The sequence below is a fragment of the Hypanus sabinus genome, chromosome 1 (genome assembly GCF_030144855.1).
Source record: "Hypanus sabinus isolate sHypSab1 chromosome 1, sHypSab1.hap1, whole genome shotgun sequence".
In the NCBI taxonomy this organism is placed as follows: Eukaryota; Metazoa; Chordata; class Chondrichthyes; order Myliobatiformes; family Dasyatidae; genus Hypanus; species Hypanus sabinus.
Window position 1 is genome coordinate 111219823 of NC_082706.1, and position 27738 is coordinate 111247560.

General features: G+C 40.1%; 1 protein-coding gene across 3 annotated transcripts in view; it reads right to left on the reverse strand.

The window, feature by feature from the left end:
- LOC132396702 (serine/threonine-protein kinase OSR1-like) overlaps nt 1-27738 on the reverse strand; it is a 157476-nt gene that overhangs the window by 95170 nt on the left and 34568 nt on the right. For all 3 annotated transcript variants that reach the window (XM_059974516.1, XM_059974508.1, XM_059974523.1), the window contains exon 2: nt 15303-15415. In XM_059974516.1, coding sequence (XP_059830499.1) covers nt 15303-15415 — 113 coding nt within the window. The remainder of the gene's footprint in view (nt 1-15302; nt 15416-27738) is intronic.

A 27738-nucleotide genomic window follows, 5' to 3' on the forward strand; every position in this document is an offset into this window, starting at 1 on the left:
TAGTTCAATCTTGTGTGGAATTTGTACATACTCTCCATGAAGGTTACTGTAAATTACCCTACACTGCAGGTGAGCGTAAAGGAAGAAAGGGGCCCTGACGGACACACTGGTGAAATATGTTGAAGACCATGGGGAAAATGAGGGAACTAACAAGGCTACACTGGGAGTTATCATCATCCTAATAGGCTGAATGGTCCCTTGTGTTCAAATAGAAGTAAACAAACATCCATAAGCATGAGTGGAAAACTTTGAGTGTGAAGAATAGGTGGGAGGTTGTCATGTCTCTTGCCCTCTTTTGTCTCCAGATTGTCAGATTTCAACATACAGGACAAGATAAATTGACATTTTTAAATACATTGGAAAGCAACTCCAACACTCCAACTTTCTGGTATTGAACAACACCATTTGCAATGTTAGTGCCATATTTAATTCAGGAACAAAACCAACAATCTCAAGTTTAGTGTTTGACCCAATATACCCTTATGAAAGTCTGTGTCACAACACTTGAAGAATGTATCTTGTGATTTACTGAGTTAAAGTCAAAGTTTACAGGTGAAATGACATCTTTTTCTGACACCCAAGGAGTGAAAATACAAAAAATATGCTGCTTCACACATTCTGGGAGGAAATGAGTTGACATGGAGAAGCTGCCTTATTTAAAGGATTTTTTAAATATATGGCACCTTCTCAAATTTCAAGTTCATTAGTGACGTCACTGTCCCATTGCGATAGACTGGATTGCCAACAATGCTGAGATGGGACATCATAAAATTTGCCCAAGGTATCAAAACAACTTGGCCCTTCACATCAGCAAGATGAAAGAACTGGTAACTGTCCTAAGGAGGCAGCGCGGGAGGGAGAAAGTAAAAGAGGGCTGTAGGGTGAGCATTTGATTTTCCCTACAATAGTTCTCCTTAATGAAGAAGATAGTTACTTATGAAAGTATACAAATTAGAGATTTCCATTTCTTTATGATATATCCAATACCACAATATACAAAGACTAAGTAGCGTAGGTTCACTCACTCCTTCCTGACCAAGAACTCAATCTGTTTAGCTGCTGTAATATGAAAATAGTCCAGTGCTTCAGAAAGGTGGCACCCATTAAGGACTCCCATCAGTCATACCCTCTTCTCTTTGTTACTGTCAGAAAGGAGATACTGAAGCATGCACTCAGCGATTCAGGAACAGCTTCTTCCCCTCTGCCATCTGATTCCTAAATGGACGTTGAACCCATGAACACTACCTCACTTTTTTCATTATTATTTGTTTTTGCACTAGGTCTAATTTAACTATTTAATATGTATATACTTACTGTAGCTGATTTACTATATTTTTCCTCTATTATCATGTGTTGCATTGTACTGTTTCTAAGTTAACAAATTTCATAATGTGCTGGTGACATTCAACCTGATTCTGATTCTAAAGCACACCAGTCTGTGCTGATCAATACTGTCAAACAAAACTAATTCCATGTGCCCAAATATGATCCATAACCCTTTATTCCCCATCTGTTCACGTGCATAGTTGCAAGAAAAATTTTGCAAACCCTTTGAATTAACTGGTTTCTGCATTACTTATAAAATGTGGTCTGATCTTCATCTAAGTCACAATAATAGAAATACAATCTGCCTAAACTAACGCACAAATAATTGTGCTTTTCATGTCTTTATGGTTACATTGCTTAATCATTCAATATCCAGGCTGCGAAAGTATGTGAACCATTGTATTTAATAACTAGTAGAAACTCCTGGTGTAGGTTTTGCTGCTAAAGGCAGCTGTGGAACAGTCAGGTGGTCTTTTGCAAACTTGTAAAAGATGTGCAGCATTGTTTTGTTTTTAAAGAGAGCAGTGGTATCCTTTGTGATGTCCTTCCACAAAACACCATTCTTGTTCAATGTTTTTTTAAACATATAGTGGACACATGAACAGAGACTTCAGCAAGTTCTGCGATTTCCGCAAATCTTGCTGGTACCCTTGGGTTCCTTTTCATCTCCTTCAGCATTGCACGTTGTGCTCTTGGTGTGATCTTTGCAAGATGCCTACTCCTAAGGAGAGTAGCAACATTACTGAGTTCCTTCCACTTGTAGACAATTTCTCTTACTGATGAACATGCAAATCTTTTGTAGTCTTTTCCAGCCTGATGCATCTCTACAATTCTAAGGTCTTCTGAAAATTGTTTTGATCGAGGCATGGTGCACGTAAATAGATCTTTCTTGAGAAGAGCAGGCTCTGTCAGTAACCTGACTTGGTGTGTCTTTTTATTAAAAAATAGGGCATGGCACCTCTACAATTCACACTTCAAATCTCATCTCATTGAGTGGAACACCTGACTCCAAATAGCTTTTGTAGAAGGCATCACCCCCTCCATAGTTTTTTTTGAACCTACAATTATTGTTTAAATGATGTGTTCAGTATTGATGAGAAGTAGTATAATTGTTTGTGTTACTAATTTAGGCAGATTTGTGTTCAGCTATTACTGTGACTCAGATGAAGATCAGACCACATTTTATGAGTAATCAATGCAGAGAACTAGGTAACTGCATAGGGTTTACAAGCTTTTTCTTGCAACTGTTTATGTCTCCTAAAATGTTACTTACCTAGAGATACAGCACAGAATAGGCCCTTGCGGCCCAATGAGCCACACTGCCTAAAACTCATTTACTTTTAAATTTACCGCCTACCTTTAAACTCATGTCCTCTAATATTTGACAATTCTTGGGGGGGGGGGTGGGGAGGGGGTGAAAGAAAAGAGACTGTTGGAAATATATTAAATTACCAGAGGCATATCCTATCAAGTTGTCTTCAAACTCTGATGCGCCAGATAAAATTAACCACACCTGCCTGATCTCTCCTTAGCGCCGATACACTCCAATTCTTCTGCATCCTCTCCAAATCCTTCATATTGTTTCTATAGTATAGGGACCAGAACTAAACATAATACCCCAAAAAGTGACTTGGGTTTTATTCACCTACAATATGACTTCGCAATTTTTAATCTCAATGTCCTAACTAATGAAGGCAAGAACACCACGTCTTCTTTAAGAACGGAGATTAGGACAAAGCATATGTAGGTGACATTATAAACCTGATCACAAACTTCTGTAACAACAGATTTAAGATCAATAAACAATCATTTAGAACATTCTGATATCGGCTTTCAATAACAGCATAAAAATCACACAGTAATTGATATAATACTGAAGGGAGGAACATCACAAAACCTACGATTTGCTGACAACATTGATGGACTTGCAGGAAGAGGACGAACTGGCCAACCTGGTCAGCCATCTTGACAGAGCCTCCACAAAGTTTGGAATGGAAGTAAGTGTCGAGAAAACCAAGCTTATGGCAAATGCCTACGGTGCCATCACAACAGACATCTCAGTCCATGGTCAGAAACTTGACAGTGCAGCAGTTCAAATACCTGGGGGCAATAATCAGTGATGAAGGATCAAGACCTGGCAAGAACCGCACAGACAATGGCTATGCTATTCAAACTAAAGACAATATGGAGGGACAGCAACATCACCATGAAGTACAAGATCAAACTCCTGTGTGCAATGGTATTCTCCATCTTCCTGTACGCATGCGAGACATGGACCCTCACAACAGAGCTAGAGGAAGATACGGGCATTGGAAATGAGATGCTATTGCAACATCTTGGGCATCTCATAGTTGGACCACATCACAAATCAGCAGGTCCGCAAGACTATCCAGTTCCACACTGGCCCCCATGAAGACCTTCTCACAACAGTGAAGAAAAGAAAGCTGAGATGGTATGGCCATGTAACAAGATCCAGTGACCTTGCAAAGACCGTTTTACAAGGAACTGTGGAGGGGAAAAAGGAGGGGCAGACAGAGGAAAAGATGTACGGACAACATTAAAGAATGGACAGGGAAAACATGTGCAGTGACCCAGGCCCTGGCACACAACTGTGACAGATGGAACAGATTGGTGCAAAGCTTGGCACGACGGTGCCCTGACAACTTCACCAGGAGGTAAGAAGAAAATACTGAACAATGGATATCCACTAAAATGACAGTTGATTCAGTGGGATCATTTTCATTAGACTTTAGTGACCTTTCAAAGGAAAGGTTTCTTATTCATTGTTGGGACCTCAGCATTTTTGACAAGGCCAGCATTTTATATTTTATTGGCTGTCTCTAACTGCAGTCAAGGAAGTGGGGGGGGGGGGGGAGAGGGGTGCCTTGAACTACTGTTATTCTTCAGGCAAAGTTACTCAGACTGCTGTTTGGGAGGGAGTTTGAAGATAGAAGGTATAGGTACAGATGAGAGAGGTACCAAGGATCAACTCTGAAGACCAACCTGGAAAAACAGATTTAGTTTCTATGCTGAATTCAGCTTATTCAAGATTACAGAAAAGCAAAGCAGCTGATGGAAAATAAAATCTGGAGAGGTCAACATGAGGTGAAGAGATAGACTTGGATATAATCATGTATACACAGGAGACATTTTATTTGCAAGTGATTTTAACAAGGAATATCAAGGAAGAAAACAAAGCATGAAATCTTTCTATTTATACTTCTGCTGAGGCAAACTATCCAGTCTGATACCAGGTTAAATGCCTCAAAGGCTACAAATTAAGAAGCTTAATTCCATACAAACCTTTTAACTGAGGAAAAACTCCCAAGATAACAGACACCCAAATGAAAAATTATCAAAACTCTTATACTTATGACAAGTGTATTTTTAATAAGGCAGTAACACTCAGAATCTTAAATTGAAACTTAACGCAATGTTTTCAGTAAGCTTCTTCATCAGAGCAAATGCTACAGAGCTAACGGCTAAAAACAGGAAATGGGATTAACATAAAAGCATTTATGGCTGGCCTAGACACAAGGGTAAAAAGTCTCAATCCGTACCTTTGATTTCAACAAATTCCATAATGTCATTGAAAGACGGATTATTTACAAATTTGGTGTCTGGTTATAAAAGGAACTGTTCACTCTGAAACACTGCAAGCTCATTATTTGTCATCACTAGGAAAAATGGAAGAATAAAAGAAACATGCACACAAATGAATGTACAGCTTTGGATATTTAACTTGGTTATTACAAAGAGTACAAGTATAACCGGCATAAGATCACACACTGCTAGGCTAAAGCTGTCAATTTAAGATCTCTGTTGTGATAGTCCGATATTATATTAAAGGACTAAAGTACAAGTGGCATTCTACTGCTACAATAGCATTAATGGTATTACTACTCAGCCACAAAAATTCAGCAAATAAATATTTTATATCACTTAATAGTAAACTAAATAATATACAAGTAAATAATTAGTAGGACTTGTACGAGTCAGGTGGTTTTTGAGTTCAAGCCCCTTCAACAAATTCATACCAAAAGTTAACAACAGCTTGCTGGATTCTGCTGCAGCTGATACTAAGAGGATTTAATGGCGGTTAATGCAGCTCCATTACAACTCGGCCGGAGTACAGAGTTCAGTTCCAGCGCCATCTGTAAGGAGACTCTGTACATCTTCCATGTGGTTTTCACCGGGTCCTCTGGCTTCCTCCCAGAGTCCAAAAGCATACCAGGTAGGTTAATAGATCATTGTAAATTGTCCCTGATTAGGTTAGGATTAAATCGGGGTTGTTGGGGGTTGCTGAGGCTCGAAGGGCCTACTCTGTGTGGTGTCATTAAATACTTACAGTCAAGATCTATCAAAGGCATTCTGTACATGTCCTCATATGCAAGGAGGAGAGGCTTTAAGAATAGGCTGCAGCACACATTTTGGGAGGTGCAAAGTATAGTTATTGCAGGCCCTGAAATGATTTTTATCTTGAAGAAGCCCAATAGTTTAGCTAGTTGAGACGCTGCCTCAGTGTTCCAATGACTCAGGTTCAATCCCAAACTCCAGTGCTGTCTATGGAGTTTGCACATTTTTGCTGTGACTATCCTCCAAGAGTTGAATAAGTTGCATCTAGTGTGCAAGAGTGGTAGAATCTGGGAGAAGAAAGTTGGGGGGGGGGGGGGGGGAAGCAGTGATAGGAATTTACGGAGGATCAATTACAAGGAAAATTAGCTGGAGAATAGGATCGCTTTGAGGTAGACTCAAATCAAAATAGCATATTAACATTGAAATGTGGAATATAGAATTAAAAATACTAAAACTTAAAATCAGAAAACAAACATTAATTCCATTCTGCATCATTATTTGACAGCTACCCTTTTTTCTACCCTTCATTTGCTTCATCTTTGGAGATCAGTGGAACATCAATAACTCCTGTTTATATTACCACCATGGATGGATCCTGATGTTTTAGATCCGAGGTTCTTTAGAAGTTCTTCAGACACAAAACTTGCTTACTGCCATTTTTTAAAAAAAAATTAATCACTAAAAGAACAAATTAAGGGTAATGCTACTAAATTTCCATAGATAACTGTTAACAGAAGATAGCCTCCATTCAAGTAATTTGAAACTGACCACTGAAACCAATAAATTTCCAGAAAAATACAGAGGAACTGTAACCACTAGAAACCCCACTGAACAATTACGTTTATTTTATTGAGATACAGCATAGAATAGGCCCTTCCGTCCCTTCAAAATGTGCCCCCCAGCAATCCCCCAATTCAATCTTGGCCAAATCACAACTATTTTTCAATGACCAATTAATCTATATACCAGTACATCCTTGGACTGTTGAAAGTGGGTCACTCATACTGTAAAGTGCTGTGCTAACCATTACACGACTGTGTTGCCCCTAGCTGGTAATTATATAAAAATATAAACAAGCACAAGTTAAACTACAAGGCAAATAATTATGCTGTACAATCCAGCACTATTATTGCAGTCCTCTTACATACTCAATCACTCCTCCATTTTGAACATACACACTGTGCAATCATGTTTGCTATTTAGTTCAATAGTGCAATCCAATCACACAGCATTTTTTCCTATAATGATTGCTGCCCCCTTTCCTCAATTTCAAATCCTCTTCCTGTCACTGAGAGTAAATAGAGAAAAACGGGCTCAAGCTTTATCATTAAACATGGGCATGAAATCAAAACTATCTTTTAGATAAGTGCTTCGAATCAGAAGCATTTTCACGTTACGTGTACCTATTAGTTTTGATGTCGAAATTCTACACTTGTATCCCATGCTGACCTTTCATAGCATAGATACTGCTGATCTTGACAAAATCACTGGTCACTTCAACGCATATCATTGCCCCTACCAACTCTTAACAGCAATATCAATAACAATATGCTGAAGCAGCTCAGGAGGTCATACAGCATCTGCAGGAGAAAATAAATTGTCTGTACTTTGGGTTGAAACTCGCTATCAGTACAGGACCCTGCAGAGTTTCTCCAGATTCCAGCATCTGCAATTCCTTGTGTCTCCCACAATAAAGAAACTACTTGTATAACAATTTCAAGGTAGGAAGCAGTCTCATGGTAGCTGATAGGAAGTAAATAAATCCCAACACTAAACCACACAAGGATAAGCTACAGTAGGCCCTGCTAAGTTTAAAAGGAAGGCAAAGAGGTGGAGGTAGGGGATAATGAGTGAAATTCAGAATTCAAAGACTTTCTAGCACATGTCAAATTGAATTGATTAGACTTGCTTTTGATAGAGCATGATTACCTTTGGAAGTTCCAAGATGAGACAATTACAGTATTCAGACCAATATAATGGAAATATGAAAATGTGAATAAAATATTTAAATACACTGTTTATCTGGAAGCCAACATAGGTTAAGGCCAGCAGAGTGTTGGATGTCTATGAATAAGCCCGAACATCATTCAGCAAAAAAAAAGTAATATGTTGTTGGAAATAGCCATATGATATCAGTGCAGATGTGTGATTAAAACCTTCTGATTTTAATGTGGCACCAAGCTGCTGACATAGGAACACAAGAAATAGGAGCAGGAGTAGGCCAAATGGCCTGATGTACCTGCTCCACCATTCAATAAGATCATGGCTAATTTGACCATGGACTCATCTCCACCTACCTCTCTTTTCTCCATAACACTAATAGTGTGGTTCATATTCATAGTGATGCTGCAAAGATGGTTGGAATTGATAGCTGTGGTTGAAATCAAAGAACTTTGATTTTCTCAACACTCAGCTTGTTCTTTTCTAGGTGTCAAACAAGTAGTCCGAGATGAAGTGAAATGGTGGAGAGGTACAAGCTGGTTTAATTAGTCAGCCTATGAATATGTTTTCTACTCAGATACTCACCTCACCACTGACGATAAATAGGACCCCAGCTATTTTAGAAACATTAGTATTGGAATGGAAGCACAAATGAAAAGCTTTGGTTACAAATGGATAAATAAGTACAATATCACGTACATCATACCAGTGAATGGCATTAGAAAAGAACAGGTAAAGAATCTTTTAAGATCAGTTTGTCAGAAAAAAAACATTTAAAATAGTGAAATATAACAAATTCAAAAGAAATTAATTTCAAAAGAAAATTGACTGGTTTAAAATACTACATGGAGGAGCATGAAACTTTTTTTGCATTTTGTGTTCCTGAATAATTGATATCATTAAGAAGGAATCCAGAGAATGAAACTCAAATCTGACAAGTGCATGGGCTTCAAATTAAAATTAAAAATAAAATTTTTCACTGTTACGTACTCGTGACACATGACAGTGGTACCCTTGTCTCGTGACTGGGGTTGAAGCTATACTGGACTTGAGGTAATGGTCTTGTGATGGTGGAGTGACTTCATTTTCCCGCCAGTAGAGATCATGTGACAGGTTTTTTTCAGGTTATAAAAGGAAGACCCCACCCTGTGAGGAGGGGCAGTTTGTGGCTGGACTTGCCAAGTTAACTTCATGCCGCTGTGTGATTTAATGTGATGATGCAGTTTAGTTGAAAGATGAAGTTTTATCTAATGCCTAAAGTTTAAAAGGTCACTGCCAGCAGGTTCTTTACAATTCTGCTAGTTTGAGAATCAGTGGAGAGTGAAGATCGGAGTTCAGGAGTTAAAGATCGAGGAGAATTGATTTCTACAGTGAAACCGGTTCGACCTTTGTTTGATCCTTATTCGGAAGGATTTTGTTGACTATTCTCATGTTAATCCCTGGGAATACCAGAAAGGATTGAGGATAGTGTGGAAGGAAAGGTCAGTGCCTTTAAGCCGGTCCGTTTCGTAAAGTTCTTCGCGGGAAAAGTTCGACGCCGGGGATCGAAGCAAAGCGACGTGAAAGAGAACTTAAATCTTATAAAGTCTCTCTTTTTAAATGGACTGTGAGCGTATCGAACTTTTGGCAATACCACTTTAAAGAACTGTTTTTGCAATATCGCTTTAAGAACTGTTTGAGGTGCCGCACAGCAGTTGATTTCCAGTTACATTAGTGTTTGTTTACTTTTGGGGGGTTTGTTTTCTGTGTTTAATAAACATGTTGTTTGTTATAAAAAACCCTTGCCGAACTCATATTTATTGTTGCCTGAATACGTAACATCACATAGTTAAGCAGAGTTGAATTTCTATTAGCAATTTTTGATTGGGACTATGAAAACTGTATACCTTGTTCATAAAGCACCCCAATATAACTATGTTCTCATGATCCATTGCTTTGGTCGGGAATTACTGACTCCTAACAAAGCAGAAAATTCATGTTTAAAGAGATGCTAATAAATTACAAAAGAATTCACTGGTATGGAGCCTCCATTGCACAGAATCGCAAGAGACTGCAGAGAGCTGTGGATTCAGCCAGCACCATGATGGGCACAACTGTCCCCACCATTGAGATATCTTCATGAGGTGTTGCCTCAAGAAGATGACCTCCTTTACTAATGGCATTCACTATCCGGGACCTACCCTCTTGTTACTACCATTGAGGAGTTCCAGGAGCCTGAAAACTCTCAAATGATTCAGGAACCACTTCTTCCCTTCTGCCATCAGTTATTTGATTGGTCCATGAGCACTATATCATTATTCCTTCTATTTTGAACTATTTATTTATCTTCTAACTCCTAGTAATAATGTATCTGCTGCAACACAGCAATTTTCACAGTATACGGTACAAGTGTATACAAAATGGTAGGATGCACAGATAAGAGTGGACAGTCAACACCTTCTTCCCCGGGTGTCAGTGGCTAATATGAGAGGGCATACTTTCAAATGATTGTTGGAAAGTATAGGAGGGATGTCAGAGGTAACTTTTTTTAAAAAAAAAACAGAGTGATAAGTGCAAGGAATGATGGGGTTGTGGTAGAGGCAGATGCATTAGGGACATTTCAGAGACTTTTCATTAGGCACATGGAAAAAAGGAAAATAGAGGATTATGTGGGAGGGAATTAGATTGATCTTGGACTAAGGTTGGCCCAATATAGTGAGCCAAAAGGCCTGTACTGCGCAGTACTGTTCTTTGTTCTATGTTCAATTTAAGCCAGTGACTATAAACCAGATTCAGATTGTGTAGTGGTAGAGCAGAAAGCTGAACCTCAGACATGATCTTTGGAAGATAAAAGGACAAGATCTCAAGAAACAGGAAAGTTATTTTCTTCATTCATCCTGAAAGAGCCTGTCGGATCCAAACCTCATTATTCCCCAATTTGTCTCCACTCAAAATCTATGCACACTCATTAACAATAAAGTCTGAAAACAGACCATCTTCTCTTTTACAAGTTTGAAAATGTTCCCTTTGCCAGCATTTTAAATGTTTGATTTAATTTAAATACACTTCAATCAACTCTTTTAAACTACAAAATAAAAGCTTGTGTCAAGTCTCTTTCAAACAAGGGTCACAATCTCTAAAGCTTGAAATAATTCTGTCTCCAGCAATTTGACTTTTTTTACTCATGTTTCACCTGTCGAGATCAGCATTCTAAAGATCGTTACAGATTAAAAAAATACATATCAACACAATTTTCCTCTAAGCAACATCACATACTCGATGAATTTTTGGATATCACACAGCTTTTCTTATCAAGTATCTGAAATTGTAGCCAATGCAAATTCTGCCAATTGTTACTGATGTGGACTAAGGAGAATCTGTGTCAAGATTGCTCAAGGTATAGGAGCTAGCAGAGAGGTAGGGTGAGAAAGTACATCACATTTAATTGTGCAGACATAAAGGGGCCACATCCACATAGCAAACAAATTCTGATCATTTAAGAATAACAACTTTCATGTTTTTAAGCCAGTTTTCCACCCTTAATATTACTAAGCAATTCAGCAGGTGTTGATTCAAAATGTTGATGTAAACCCAACCAAACAGCCCAGTCTTTGCATGGCCATTGTTGATACAACAGTCTGACTTAATTAGCTGTCCCTCTTGGAAATTCACCAACGGAGGCGACAGACAGTAATCAAGGTTTTCCTTCTTCCTCTATGCCAGGCTGACGTGCTATTCCAAAAACAGATGCAAATATTGTGCAAAGCCCTATGTGAAGGCTTGAAAATTATATGATCTGGAAAATGGCCTCACCCCTTGGGTTGAAGGGAAAAGGGAGAATATGCATAACTCATCTGGGCTGTGCAGCTTTTGAAATGACAATTTGTCATAAGGCTGACAAGAAAGATTCACAGTAGTGATCTAACCATCATACCTTGAGTTACTTATGGAGTGTGGAAGAATTAACACACATTGGCAATTTTTTCACTGAACTCCCTACAACCCTGAAAATTCAGAGTTTCAATAATAGCACGGTCCAGAGATATCACAAGACATTTTAGAACTGGGCTGTTCACTGACCTTATAAATAGTGCACTCATATTTACTTGGGAGTCCTCAAATACTTGAGTAACGGTACCTTGAATCTATTAAGTGAGCAACTTGATGCCACAACTTGTGGTTGACCCTCCTTACTACCCACACCCACCTAGACTACTAACATCAACTTCTGCAGACACACAGAATAATGGGGATTCAATTGATATCCATTGTTCCATTTTGTAGTGTGGTCTCAATCCCACTAACAATCAAATGCTTGGTTTACATCTTTATAGAGTCACAGATGCACAACATAGAGCCACTATCTAAGCTGACCATCACAGCTATCTATACTAATTCCACATGAATACTTATTTCATATCCCTCTATGCTTTAACTCATTGAAGCATCTGTCTAGTCTACAGGGAAGCTCTATGTTAATTCTAATTGGGTTATGGAAATTCACCTTTATACAGTTTATTGTTATAGAGGTTCAACTCATCACTGAACACTAACAAACTTCTACAGATGTACAGTTAAAGGCATCCTGGTTTAATATAGCAATGTGAATGTGGCGGGAATACAAGCAGCTTCAGAGAACAGTGGACTCTGCCCAGTACATCACAGGCACATCCATTCCCACCACTAGTAGTAACTATAGGTGGATGTTGCCAGAAGGCAACATACATCATCTATGGACCGTAGATCACCTGGACCATGCCGCCTTCTCACAACTACTATCAAGGCAGGAGGTAGAGAAGTCTGAAGTTCCAAACTTGAACCAAACAGCAAAACCATAATCACTACAGATTACCAACAGCATGACCACTTTGAACTAATATGGATTTTGCTTATTTGTTCTAATTGTGTTTTCTTGTAAAAAATATACAATTTGTTTTTCTTGTGAATTCTTCTTATATATTATGTGCTTGTGATACTGCTGCAATTAAGTTTTAATTGGACACATGCACAGATGTACAAATTCACATGACAAATAATTTGACTTAGCATTTACAAATTTTTTGTACGAGGGAGAAATTAAACAACGCAACATGAATAAACCATCCATATTTATTTTTTCCAACTCTTCTTTCCAGATATATGCAAAAAGTGGATTCAACCTTGAAGTGAAATATCAATTTTGGTATAAAGTAGTCTTTTGTTAAAAAACACACGTAAACATGTTCATTCCTACGTATAGCAGTAGATTCCTCTCACTTTTAGAAACTTTTCTCATCAGTTTTGTGTTTTTGACCGACTACAATAGATTTACGGTAAAATAATTTTCAAACATTTTGTGATTGTGGGTAATTGATAGATTGTTACATTACTGCTAACTTATCACACATTTTGATTCATTATTAAGGTACTTTCAAACAATACAAAAAAATCCCTTTTCCTTAAAATTCAATTTTACAATGTCATAAACTCAAACAGAGAACCTTGATTAAATGTTAAACCTGAAGAATAGACAATGCAGCACAGTCTGTTAACTTTTTAAAGCCACAACCTAAAGCTTACAGCTACGATAATTGGTTCAAACTCCATTCTTTGATTAAAGCATGAAACTATCACAAAACCAAGTTACAAAAGGAACAGGAAGATAAGAAGCATGACCAGGACAGATGGCGATATCTTCCTAACCAATTTCCATATTCTGCAATAATCCAAAGTATGGAGCAAATGTAAATCAAGAGATTATTCTAAATATAAATAAAATGTTGGAAATCTATATATGGACCACTTATTTTATCTCAACATGTTCAAAATAAATTAGCCACGGACACAGCAAACACCCATCCAAAAATCTCGTAAATTACACTGTGGGCTCTTGCAGACCCTACCCCATAAAATAAAAAACCCAGAATGTCCCAACACAAAAATCTCCAAACCTCAAAAAAAAAGCAAGACCACCTCACTAGAAAATAATCTAGCCCATCCTGCTGCGAAAAATATTCCTCCAAATCAAAGTACACAAACTTCAATAAAATGACTTCTTACTCTTCAAAACTAGCAAGCACAGCCTTAGTCTGAGGAAGAGTAATCATAGGACACTCCAGACATTTTGAGATTCGGTCTTCATTTGTTATTCCATGAATATCCTTCCATGGACCTGTACACAATACTGAGGCCGTCATTTCACCAGGGCCCAATTTAATTGCAATAGCATGTCTTTTACTCTTACATTCAAATTCTATTTTGTATTTTCTTGATTCGAGGAGACAACTCCACATTTTCCTATCTTTACCCATTCACCTAGCCTATCTACATTCCTTTGAAGGCTCTCTGCATTCTCCCCATAACTTTGACTGCAGCTCAGCAAGTTATGGATATATTACATTATGTCTCCTCATCCAATCAGCTGAATAGATTGTGAACAGCTAGGGTCCAGTCATCGATCCCCAAAGCTTTCCATTCATCACAGCCTCCCAACTTAAAAATGACCCAATTAAACTTTTTGTCCTCATCTTAATTGCCTCAATCCATGTCAGCACATTATCACCGTTACATGTGCCCAAAACTTTTTGCTCAATAACTTACAGTTTGGCACTTTGATCAAAAGCATTCTAGAAGTCCAATCACAACACCCACTGTTACTTATTCTTCCATTTACAAGCTCAAAAACTCCGGCAGTTAATCAATGTTCTTTTCATAAATTCATAGTAATTTCCTGGACTTACAAATAATAGGATCAGGCACAGTTAAGTTGCAGCTGTACAAAATTCTGGTTAGGCCACATCAAGAGTATTTCATTCATTTCTGGTTGCTCCATTACAGGCAGGATATGGAGACTACAGAGAGGGTCTACAAGGATACCGGATCGATTCGAAGGCATGTACTATGAGGAGAGTTGGGTTATTTAGTCTGAAGCGGCAGAGGCCAAAACAGAAATTCATAAAATTAAATGCATAAATTTAGATAGACACATGAATATATGGAGAATAGAATAATCAAATGGATGGACCATCTGCAGGCTTAAATAGTTCAGCATAACCTTGTGGGTTGAAAGGCTTGCTCCATGATCCACTGTTACTTCCATAATAATTTTGCGATCCTCCTACTACTGCCAGGCTAAAATAGCATCAATCATCCTCGTTACCTCTGATCCTCACCTTTTTGGAAAACTGATTCAAACTGTATTAATCTTGTTTTCAAACTATTCAACATACAAAATCCTCAAAGATTTTACTGCAATAAAGTGAAATAATTCCACATTTAAACACATTTCTTCTATGCTATAGATGGCTAAATAAGTTAAAATAAATAAAATTTGTATTTGTCAAGTCTGGAATTCCCATTTCTCTTAACTTTGTATTCACTATATAGTAAAACTTTTTTTTGAAAGGTTGAGCATGTAAACAATGAAGGATTTTTCATTTTGTCATCTCAATTCATGGAAACCTGAAAAGCTAAAATTATGGAAATGTATAACAATGGGAAAGATCAGTAGTGAGCTACAAAAGATGTTTCTATTTTAGAGAATGGAAAGTATATTTCTAGTACCTTTTACTTTTTTGATACAGTCTATGAATACTTGCTTTGAACTTTCTTTTCAATAGTTGGGCTTTTACAAGTAACATTTATAAATGTTCTAAACTATGCAATAGTTTTCAGTCCCACCACAACCACCCCATCCCACCCAACATCTGGAATGAAGTTACCAGAAGTTCGTCCATGCTGGTCTGACATTTTTCCAGATTGATGCGTTTGATTGCAACTCGTTCCTTCTTCGGGATGCAGTAGGCAGCCTGAACCACAGCCGTGGCTCCACTACCTGGAACAACAACAAGAATACACCTTCAACAAATTTTATACTCTAAACAATTATTTTACAAATCTTTCTGAAGTGGAACACCCTCCAACAACTGCCCCAAAGATCTTCAAAATACAGTTAATTTGGCCATCGGCATATTGGGGCAGCTTTTAAAGAACAAAAACTAAATTGTGAATACCGGCCAGTTTCTCTTCATTTATTTGGGATATTATGTCACTCAACTGGGGTAGGAGATCGCTCCTGAACAGTTTCTAACTAGCACCACATGCATTTGCTTGGCCATTAGACAGTATACTGTACTTAGTGATCAGCCTTTAAAATAACAGCAGTTGCATGTGTTCACGTTCAAAAAGCAATGATTTTTCTCACTGATAGTTGGTGAGAAATAAGCAGTGAGGGAATTCGGAACTGATTTATTCACGGTGATTCCAAGCATTCAGAAACAGTCAGGAGTAAAAATGAAACTATTTCACTCATTCAACAAGTTAAGAATTACCAAGGTCTCAACAATCATCTTGAATGTATGAAGGCAGTTCATTATCTGCACTGATTTTGTTCATTTGCAGTCACGGAACATGAAAAATGGACTCCTCTGTTGATAATTATTGGGAACGAATACACTTATTGAACTGTAGAGGTAGTATTCTAATCTGTTCTATATTTCTTTTAAATATGTAATTTGTTAGTTAAACAGTAGCTTGCCTTTATTTTATAACTTTTTAACTATTTTCATGAAACTTCATCAAATTGGGCAAAATGTACTGATCCTGTTGCGTCAGAATTAACTGGAATATACCGTAATGGAAAATTCTCTTCCTTATCACGATGTGTTAGGGAGTCAACATCTTTAATTTATAAGATTCACTACCAAAATTACATGTTCCTGGCATATGCTGGACAACTTCTTGAGCTACTGTAATCCACATGGTAACTATGCACCCATGTAAGGCACAATAGACAATAGACAATAGGTGCAGAAGTAGACCATTCGGCCCCTCGAGTCTGCACCGCCATTCTGAGATCATGGCTGATCATTCACTATCAATACCCAGTCCCTGCCTTGTCCCATATCCCTTGATTCCCCTATCCATCAGATATCTATCCAGCTCCTTCTTGAAAGCATCCAGAGAATTGGCCTCCACCGTCTTCTGAGGCAGTGCATTCCACACCTCCACAACTCTCTGGGAGAAGAAGCTCTTCCTCAACTCTGTTTTAAATAACTGACCTCTTATTCTCAATCCATGCCCTCTGGTACTGGACTCTCCCAACATCTGGAACATATTTCCTGCCTCAATCTTATCAAATCCTTTAATTATCTTAAACGTTTCAATCAGATCCCCTCTCAATCTCCTCAATTCCAGCGTGTACAAGCCCAATCTCTCCAATCTCTCTGCGTAAGACAGCCCTGCCATCCCAGGAATCAACCTAGTGAATCTACGCTGCACTTCCTCAATTGCCAGAATGTCCTTCCTTAAACCTGGAGACCAAAACTGTACACAATATTCCAGGTGTGGTCTCACCAGGGCCCTGTACAAATGCAAAAGAACATCCTTGCTCTTGTATTCAATTCCCCTTGTAACAAAGGCCAACATTCCATTTGCCCTCTTCACTGCCTGTTGCACTTGCTCATTCACCTTCATTGACTGGTGAACTAGGACTCCTAGGTCTCTTTGCATTTCTCCCTTAATTAACTCGACACCGTTCAGACAATACTCTGCCCTCTTGTTCCAGCTTCCAAAGTGGATAACCACATTTATTCACATTGAATGACATCTGCCAAGTATCTGCCCACTCACTCAGCCTATCCAAGTCTCCCTGTATTCTCCTAACGTCCTCTTCGCATGTCACACTGCCACCCAGTTTAGTATCGTCAGCAAACTTGCTGATATAGTTTTCAATGCCCTCATCTAAATCATTGACATAAATCGTAAAGAGCTGTGGTCCCAATACAGAGCCCTGTGGTACCCCACTAGTCACCTCTAGCCAGTCTGAGAAACACCCATTCATTGCTACCCTTTGCTTTCTATCTGCCAACCAGTTTTCTATCCATGTTGAAACCCTGCCCCCAATGCCATGAGCTCTGATTTTACTCACCAATCTCCTATGTGGCACCTTATCGAATGCCTTCTGAAAATCTAGGTACACAACATCTACTGGCTTACCCTCATCTAACATCCTTGTTACACCCTCAAAAAACTCCAACAGATTAGTCAAGCATGATTTGCCCTTGGTAAATCCATGCTGGCTCGGCCTAATCCTATTTCTGCCATCTAGATGTGCCACTATTTCGTCCTTAATAATGGACTCAAGCATCTTCCCCACGACTGACGTTAGGCTAACTGGGCGATAGTTCTCCGTTTTCTCCTTCCCTCCCTTCTTGAAAATTGGGACAACATTAGCCACTCTCCAATCTTCAGGAACTGATCCTGAATCTAAGGAACATTGGAAAATGATTACCAATGCATCCGCAATTTCCTGAGCCACCTCTTTTAGAACCCTCGGATGCAGACCATCTGGACCCGGGGATTTATTAGCCTTCAGTCCTACCAGTCTACTCATCACAGTTTCTTTCCTAATGTCAATCTGTCTCAATTCCTCTGATATCTTATGACCCTGGCCCATCCATACATCTGGGAGATTGCTTGTGTCCTCCCTGGTGAAGACAGATCTAAAGTACGCATTAAATTCTGTTGCCATTTCCCTGTTTCCCATAACAATTTCTCCCAATTCATTCTTGAAGGGTTCTTAACTATCTTCTTTCTCTTCACATAGCTAAAAAAGCTTTTGCTATCCCCTTTTATATTCCTGGCTAGACTGAGCTCATACCTGATTTTTTCTCTCCGTATTGCTTTTTTAGTTAAGATCTGCTGTTCCTTAAAACTTTCCCAATCATCTGTATTCCCACTCATCTTAGCCCTGTCATACTTCTTTTTCTTTAATGCTATACAATCTCTGACTTCCTTTGTCAACCACTGTGGCCCCTTCCCCCTCTTTGAATCCTTCCTTCTCATTGGAATGAACTGCATTTGCACCTTTTGTATTATGCCCAAGAATATCTGCCACTGCTGATCCACTGTCTTTCCTGCCAGGGCATCCGCCCATTTAACTTTGGCCAGCTCATCCCTCATGGCTCCGTAGTCTCCTTTATTTAATTGCAACACTGACACCTCTGATCTGCCCCTATCCCTTTCAAATTGTAGATAAAAACTTATCATGTTATGATCACTACTTCCTAATGGCTCCTTTACTTCAAGATCACTTATCAATTCCTGTTCATTACACATCACCAAGTCCAAAATAGCCTCGTTCCTGGTTGGCTCAAGCACAAGCTGTTCCAAAAATACATCCCTTAGACACTCCACAAACTCCCTATCCTGGGGTCCAGCACCTACCTGATTCTCCCAGTCCACCTGCATGTTGAAATCTCCCATAACGACTGCATTACCTTTAGCACATGCCAACGTTAACTCCCTAATCAACTTGTACCCAATATCCACGCTACTGTTTGGGGGCCTGTACACAACACCCATTAGGGTCTTTTTACCCTTACTGTTCCTCAGCTCAATCCACATAGACTCTACTTCCCCTGTTCCCAAGTCACCTCTTGCTAAGGACTGAATTCTCATTCCTCACCAACAGGGCCACCCCACCCCTTCTTCCCATATTTCTGTCTCTACGATAGCACGTATACCCTGGTACACTCAATTCCCAGGCCTGATCCCCTTGCAGCCATGTCTCCGTTATCCCAACAATATCGTAGTTCCCCATTTTCATCTGAGCTTCAAGCTCATGTCTTATTTCTGACACTACGCGCATTCAAGTATAGAATTCTTAGCCCATTCCTCCTCTCTTTGCTTAAAACACTGTCTACTGTACCTAACCCAGCTCCTTGAACTTCCATCGGGCAAAATGCACCCTGAATTTTGATGACATTCTCAAGATCACCCAAACCTTGTACACATTTAACCCCATGCACCTTCTGACCAACCCTCTGGATCTGGATCACATCTAGTTTAAACCCCCCCGAGCAGCACTGGCAAATACTCCTGCAAGAATGTTAGTACCCCTCCGGTTCAGATGTAGACCATCCCTTCGAAACAGATCCCAATGTCCCTGGAACAAAGACCAATTATCCAAAAACCTGAACCCTTCCTTCCTGCACCATGCTCTCAGCCTCGTATTAATGTGCATAATCATTTTATTCTTCGCCTCACTTGCACGTGGCACAGGTAGCAATCCCGAGATTGTCACCCTGGAGGTCCTGCCTTTCAGCTTCACTCCTAACTCCCTGAACTCTCTAAGCAGGACCCCCTCACTCACCTTACCTACATCATTGGTCCCTACATGGACCACTACATCTGGGTTCATGCCCTCGTTCTCAAGAATAGTCTGCACCCGATCTGAGATGTCCCGGACCCTGGCACCAGGGAGGCAACATACCATCCGAGACTCCCGATCTGCCCCACAAAATCTCCTATCTGCCCCCGACTATAGAATCCCCTAAAACTATCGCTCTCTTCTCTTCCCTCCTCCCCTTTCTAGTTGAGGGTTCAACCTCTGTGCCAGAGGCAGGACCACTACAACTCATTCCTGGTAGGTCATCCCCATCAACAGTATCCAGTACGGTATACTTATTGTTAATGGGAATGGCCGCAGGGGTGCTCTGCTCTCTCTGCCTGCTCCCCTGCCTCTCTGGACCGTCACCCATCTGCCTACTTCTTGGTTTTTTGGTGTGACTACCTCCTGATAACTCCTATCTATCTCTGCCTCCACCTCCCGAATGATCCGTAGTTCATCCAGCTCCTGCTCCAACTCCCTAACTCGGTCTGATAGGAGCTGCAGCTGGACGCACCTTTTGCAGGTGTGGTCATCAGGGACAACTGTGTTGACCCTGACCTCCCACATACTGCATACGGAGCACACCACTGCTCTGACTGTCTCCCCCATACCTGAACTGGATTAATAGAATAAGTCTAAAAAGCACCTAGCGACCTTACCTTCTTCCCCTCAGCGAGCAATCACACAAGCTTACCGAAGTCCCCTTACGCCGAAGCCCACTTAGCCAAACCCCAGGACTCTGCTTACACGGACTCCGCTGCCCGCTCTGAAAAGAAGTCCTGCCTTTTAAAGTGCGCGCTCGACGCTGACGTCACTCGCGCCTGCGCAGTTCCCCCTCCTCCACAGGTATTGACCAGGTAGGTTTAAATCCTACCTACACAGTCGAATTCTCTGAGCTCCCAGCTGAATCACAAGCTGTAACTTGCTCCCGATTCAAATGACCACTCTGAAAAGAAGTCCTGCCTTTTAAAGTGCGCCATGACTTTTTTAAAAAAAAAATTAAAGAATGCACATCCATGCAGGCATAATGTTGTCCTTTATCTCTTGAACGCTTTCATTTCTACAATTGCAAGCTCCCTAAGATTGAGCTAAACGAGCATGGGCAGACAGTTGTCTGTACAGCCGTATACATCCGTAGTTTCTAATGCACGCCCTTTCGTATGAGACATTTCAACCCAAGGAAAAAGACTCTCTACGCTATCTATGCCTCTCATAATTTGTCAATGCCCATCAGATCTCCCCTCAGTCTCTGCTGCTCCAGAGAAAACAACCCAAGTTTGTCCGGCCATTCTTTATAGCACATGGCCTTGAATCCAGGCAACATCCTGGTAAACCTTTTCTGTATCTTTCCAAGATTCTTCCTATAATAGGGTGACCAGAACTGAATGTAGTACTCCATATGCAACCTAACTAGAGCTTAGAAAGCTGCAACGTAACATGCACAAACCCACGCTGGCTCTCCTAATTTACAACATGCTCTTTTAAATACAGAAATCTTATCTCAAATAGTTCTCTCCAGTAACTTCCCTAACATTGACATGAGACTTGCTGGTTTATATTTTCTATGATTATTCCTGCTTCCATTCTTGAATAATGGAACATCAGCTACTCGCCAGTACTCTAGGACCTTGTCTGTGGCTAGAGAGGACACGAAGATATTGGCCAAGGCCCCAGCAATCTCTTCTCTTGCCTCCAAATAACTTGGAGACATGGTGGTTACCCAATATCAGAATACCACCCATGAAGCAGTGCAGACACATTAATTAGGTTTGCTAAGATTTGAGAATTTACTTAGCTGTTCTGATATCTGTGGTCAAGTCACTTTAGCTGGATTGAGATTAAGTCATGCTGTTTCTTTATAAAATGCATGCATCAAGATTCAAAACTGCAGGACATAGTAGGGCAATTGCCCACAAACAGCAGGAAGCATAAGCCCTATTTTGCAAGAAATGGATTTGCTGCTGAGAATGCATACTGAATACAAGTCTAAAAGAACCATATTCTATATATTTAAAGTTAAGAAATCAAAACAACCCAATCCTTGGGATCATGAGTTCTATGTAATGGTGCTAGGAAGTTTGGGAACCCTTTAAAATTTTCTCCATTTCTGCATAAATATAGAAACATAGAAAGCCTATAGCACAAAACAGGCCCTTCAGCCCACAATGCTGTGCCAAACATGGACTTATTTTAGAAATGACCTAGGGTTACTCACAGCCCTCTAATTTTCCAAGCCCCACGTACCTATCCAAGAGTCTCTTAAAAGTGCCTATTGTATCCGTCTCCACCACTGTCACTGGCAGCCCATTCCACGCACTCACCACTCTCTGCGTAAAAAAACTTAACCCTGGCAACTCCTCGGTACCTTCTTCCAAGCACGTTAAAACTGTGCCCTCTTGTGCTAGCCATTTCTGCCTTGGGAAAAAGCCTCTGACTACCCATGCAATCAATGCCTCTCCTCATTTTATACACCTCTGTCAGGTCACCTCTCATTCTCCGTCACTCCAAGGTGAAAAAGGTCAAGTTCATTCAAACTATTCTCCTAAGGCATGCTCCCCAATCCTTGTAAATCTCCTCTGCACTCTTTCTATAGTTTCCACATCCTTCCTATAGTGAGGTGACCAGAACTGAGCACAGTACTCCAAGTGGGATCTGACCAGGATCCTATATAACTCTAACATTACCTCTTGGCTCTTGAACTTGATCCCATGGTTGATGAAGGCCAATACATTGTATGCTTTCTTAACCACAGAGTCAACTTGCACAGCAGCTTTGAGTGTCCTATGGTCCTCCACACTGCCAAGAGTCTTACCATTAGTATTATATTCTGCCATTATATTTGACCTACCAAAATGAACTACCTCATACTTATTTGGATTGAACTCCATCTGCCATTTCTCAGCCCAACTTTGCATCCTATCAATGTCCTGCTGTAACTCTGACAGCCCTTCACACTATCCACAACACCAACCTTTGTGTCATCAGCAAATTTATTAACCCATCTCTCCACTTCCTTACACAGGTCATTTAGAAAAATCACCTAGAGAAGGGGTCCCAGAACAGATCCCTGAGGCACACCACTCGTCACCGACCTCCAAGCAGAATATGACTTGCCTACAATCACTCTTTGCCTTCTGTGGGCAAGCCAATTCTGGATCCACAAAGCAAGGTGTCCTTGAATCCCATGCCTCCTTACTTTCTCAATAAGCCTTTCATGAAGAACCTTATCAAGTGCCACTGCATATGCACAAGCATCTTCTCTGCAGTGGTCAATAAACTTTGAAATAAATCAAGAATCAAATATTAAAATAAAAATGGTTTTATAAAGCTATACATACAAAAAGAAATAAATAAACACCATCAACACTGCCCTCAACTGCATTTGTCTGCACTCACCCCATTCTCCCGCCACCCCAGCAGGGATAGGGTTCCTCATGTCCTCACCTACCACCCTGTGTCCAGCACATAATTCTCCACAACTTCTTCCATCTCCAACAAGATCCTACCACCAAGCTCATCTTTCCCTCCCTCCCAACTCCACTTTCTGCAGGGATTGCTCCTTATGCGATCTCCTTATTCATTCATCCTTCCCCAATTGTTCCATTTGCAAGGATAAACACTACACTTGTCCCTGCACCTCAACCCTCACTACCATTCAGAACCCCAAACAGTCTTTCCGGGTGAGGCAACACCTCACCTGCGAGTCTGTTGGGATCATCTACTGTATCCGCTGCTTCTGGGGTGGCCTCCTGTATATCAGTAAGACCCAAAGCAGATTGGGAGACCACTTCGCTGAACACCTACACTCCATCCATTAGAAAAAACTGGACCTCCCAGTGGCCACCCATTTTAATTCCACTTCCCATTCTCACATGCCAGTCCTTGGCCTCCTTTATTGCCATGCTGAGGCCAGACTCAGGTTGGTGGAGCAACTCCTTGATTTCCATATGGGTGGCCTCCAACCTGATGGCATCAACATCAATTTCTCAAACTTCCAGTAATACCCCCTCCCCCTTCACTATTTGCCATTCCTTTTCCCTCTCATCTCCATTCCAGCTCATCACTTCTCACTGGTGCTTCTCCCCATGGCCTTCTGTCCTTTGCTATCAGACTTCCCCTTCTCCAGCCTTGTATCTCCTTCACCAATCAACTTGCCAACTCTTTACTTCACCTTCCCCTCCCCATCTTCGAATTTTGACTTCATCTTTTTTATTCCAGTCCTGATAAGGGGTCTTGGCCTGAAATGTCGACTATACTCTTTTTCCATAGATGCTGCCCGGCCTGAGTTCCTCCAGCAGTTTGTGTTTTGATAAATCGAATTTTTGCCCTAAATAGTGGACTCCCAGCCAGTGCATTTTGACCCAATTATCTGGAGTTCCATATAAATAGATAAAAAGGTATTAAAAAAAAACCCAAACTACCATTTAACCAAGTAACAGATTACATATTTTAATTAAATACAAAACAAATTACAACACTACCAGTACTATTGATGGTTGCCTATCGCATCCAATGATGACAGGAAACTTCTGCTGGAGTTTTTGAAAAAAGGTGGAAAAGCCATTGCACTGGGGAAGTTCTGCTCTCTTGACCTCGGAAGTCTGGGTCCAGTGGGATGAGTAAACATCAGAACTTGGGTCTTCCTTGACTACAGTGGATGACCATGACTCTTTTGTGCCATGTGACACCCTTCATTCTTCCCATAGCACTGTCTTACTGGCTCCTGGATCTTACTGCAAATCTCATTCACCCTATCCATCCAAGTTGACTTTGCATGCTACAACAGCATTACTCACCACGATTGATACCTACTGGCTTTCCTCACCAATTTTAGCCCACCTTGTCAAAGCAGTGTGGCCCCTGTCACAAGCAAACAGCTACTTGGAGCCATAGGCGAGTGTCCAGGAAGGACCAAAAGTAACATTCAAAATGATTGTCGATAGCTTCAAGTTCTTTGAAGTAGTGAAACCATTTCATTTTTAGCCAATTTTGGTATTTCCAAGTCTGAATGTTTGAAACAGCAGTGAGCAAAACAGTTCTGAATTGTCTTGCTGCTTATTTTCCGCCAACTATCAGTGACAAAAAAAATCACTGCTTTTTGAACACAAGCACATACAATTGACTATATTAATAACTGTTTGCACTGAGCACAGTGTAGTGTAATGGCCACACGATAACTGCTAGAAACTGTACAAGAAGTCTGTTGCTTCAAATAAGCAGCATATTGTCTTAAATAAACAAAGGGAATCCCAGCTATTTTCTCGATTTGTTTTAGTTCTTTAAGAGTCATACAAAATAAGTAGTTGCCCCAAATAACTGAAAGCCCAGTTAACTGTAAACGACTATATTCTGGTACTCAACTTGCCACTCTTCTTTAGAGAAGTAATTCATTTTGGCATTCTTGGTCCTGGAGTTCAAACATACAAGGGCATGCCTCTGTGGTTTAAAAGCATCCACGCGGTCAACATATTGCTGTGCCAGAAACCTGGTGCTCCAGCCAAAATGACAAGGTCACTATTCTACATGGCTCAATTTAGGGATCAAACACTGAAACAACGTACAGAGGCTGCCTTTGAGAATATGTGTTGGGATAGCTACTCAACATTGAACTGCAGTTTTTAGACAGATACCCTGAATAACCACTAAATACAGGTTTTTTTCTATGAACTAGTAGCAGCAACTCCACATGTTGAGAGACTACTTAAATCCTTCAACCTCAGCGATGTCTCTCTACAGCTGTGTAGCCAGAATTTTCTATGACAACAAGCTCAATAGTGGTAATTTGCAATTGAGCCACAATGCAACATTCAGCACAATTGTTCAGTTACCACCAGCCCAGAATGCTCACGATTGTACAAAACTGATGCCTAAAAACCTCCAGCTAATTCAGCACAGAGCAGAGAAAGAACCTACTTCACAACATCTGCTTCGTACTAGACTTTGTAATTATTGATGACAATTCCTGACTCTTCTTAGCTTTTTGATATGAAATTTAGGATACTGACTTACCAGAGTGCCATTTCTACAATAAATTTAAAATTCAACTATATTTTGAATATTCATTGATAACACTAGACAAGATTTTGATTTGATCACAAAAATCAGCATGAAATTTCTGTACCTTGCACCATTTTATTAAAATCACTGAACCCCCTTTCTTCTTGGGCATCTCAGGAAATGGCTTATTGGACCTTGCTGGCAGTCTTCCAACTCAGTGCTTAAGGACCCACTGTTCTCAGGCCACGTACATCTAGGAAATACACACTTTGGCCCCGCAAATCCATAAACTTGGATTCTCTCTCCTACCCGAGCCACGATTTGTGTGAATGCTGTGTGATTTGCTGCCCTGTTACAACTTGTTGCCAGGAAAAGAACAGACCACACACTGTATATTATTAAAGGAAATATATTTATGAATATTAACTTAAATAAAGGGCTAGTAAAGAAAAGGAAAAGCAAAAAGGACTCATTATAATTAAACAGTCAAATGTGCACAGGTTAGAGCTCAACTCCTCCAAAAGTCACATTCACCAATCCTCAATAAATTCCCATGCCTTGCTCCATTAAATCATGGTCCCACTGGATAGAATCCTATGACCGGCTTCTCTCTTTGTCCCCCACCGAACAAAAACAAAGGCTTACACCATTGTCAAGTACAAAAAAAAGCCTGCTCCCCCGCCTCCTCTCCTGACTGGAACTGGATGGCTCATATTCCTCAGCACCCATCATCTCCAAAAACAACCCAAACACTGCTTCTACAGAAAGACCATTACATGAAAAACCCTGCAATGTTAGCAGTGAAACCTTTACCATGGTAGTACATCAACTATATTTGTTATTTCAATTCATAATTCAAGTCAATTAAAATGTTGCCCACAATGTAAGCTGAAAAGTTTTCTATCTTATTCAGGCATGCTTAGGCAGTGTGGATGCTGCATGGCAGGACAGGTTTTAGAAAAGCTGCAAAGTTCCTTAGTTTTTCGATATTTGAGACTTACTTTTCCCGGAATAACTGATCCCAAGTTTAAGGCAGGCATTTTTGTTGGTCTACAAATCAAACAGGTCATCAACGACAGGCAATTCGAAGTGGGACCAGAGAAAAATCACATGGAAGGCATTCAAGGACGTTAAAATTTTTCTTGGCGCTACATAACACCAAACTACGTGCAGCTGGTTGATAACATGCTTCAAGCATACAAAACCATGAAGTGTAATTCGTCACTAAAGATTAATTTTCTGCTTTCCCATTTATACTTCTTCCCTGCAAATCTAGGCACTGTCAGTGATGTGCATGGTGAAAGGTTTCACCAGGAAATTGTAGTCATGGAGAAATGATATCAGAGCAACTGGAATCTACTGATGCTGGCTGGTTATTGTTGGACACCTAAACTAGGAGCCTCAGAAACGGAGTACAAATTAAAGTCATCAACAATACAATTCTAACTTAGTTGAACTATTGCAAAACATGAGCACGCTGCAATTAAACATCTTTCAATTACCTCAATCAATATTTTTTAAATGAAGTGATGTACAGTCGGGCCTCAACTGCAAATTGCGCATGCACGGATTCAACCAACCGCGGATCGGGAAAACCTGTAAGTTCTCTCTCCGGCACTCGTTTGAGCACGTACAGACTATTTTTTTCTTGTCATTATTCCCTGAACTATACAGTATAACAACTATTTACATAGCATTTACATTGTATTGGGTATTACAAGAAATCTGGAAACGAGTTAAAAGTACAGGCAGTCCCTGGGTTATGAATGAGTTCCATTCCTGAGCCAATCTTTAAGTTGGATTTGAAGTTGGAACAGGTACATCCGATATTATTTAGTGTCAGTTAGTCAAACGTTTTTCTTAGTATATAGTACATATTTTTACCTCTCTATGCATATAAAACGCTTAAGAAACATATGTATTTCAATAATTAAACCACTGCGTTGCTTAGTAATAATTGTAGCTTTCATCGGGGCAGGGCCTTTCAC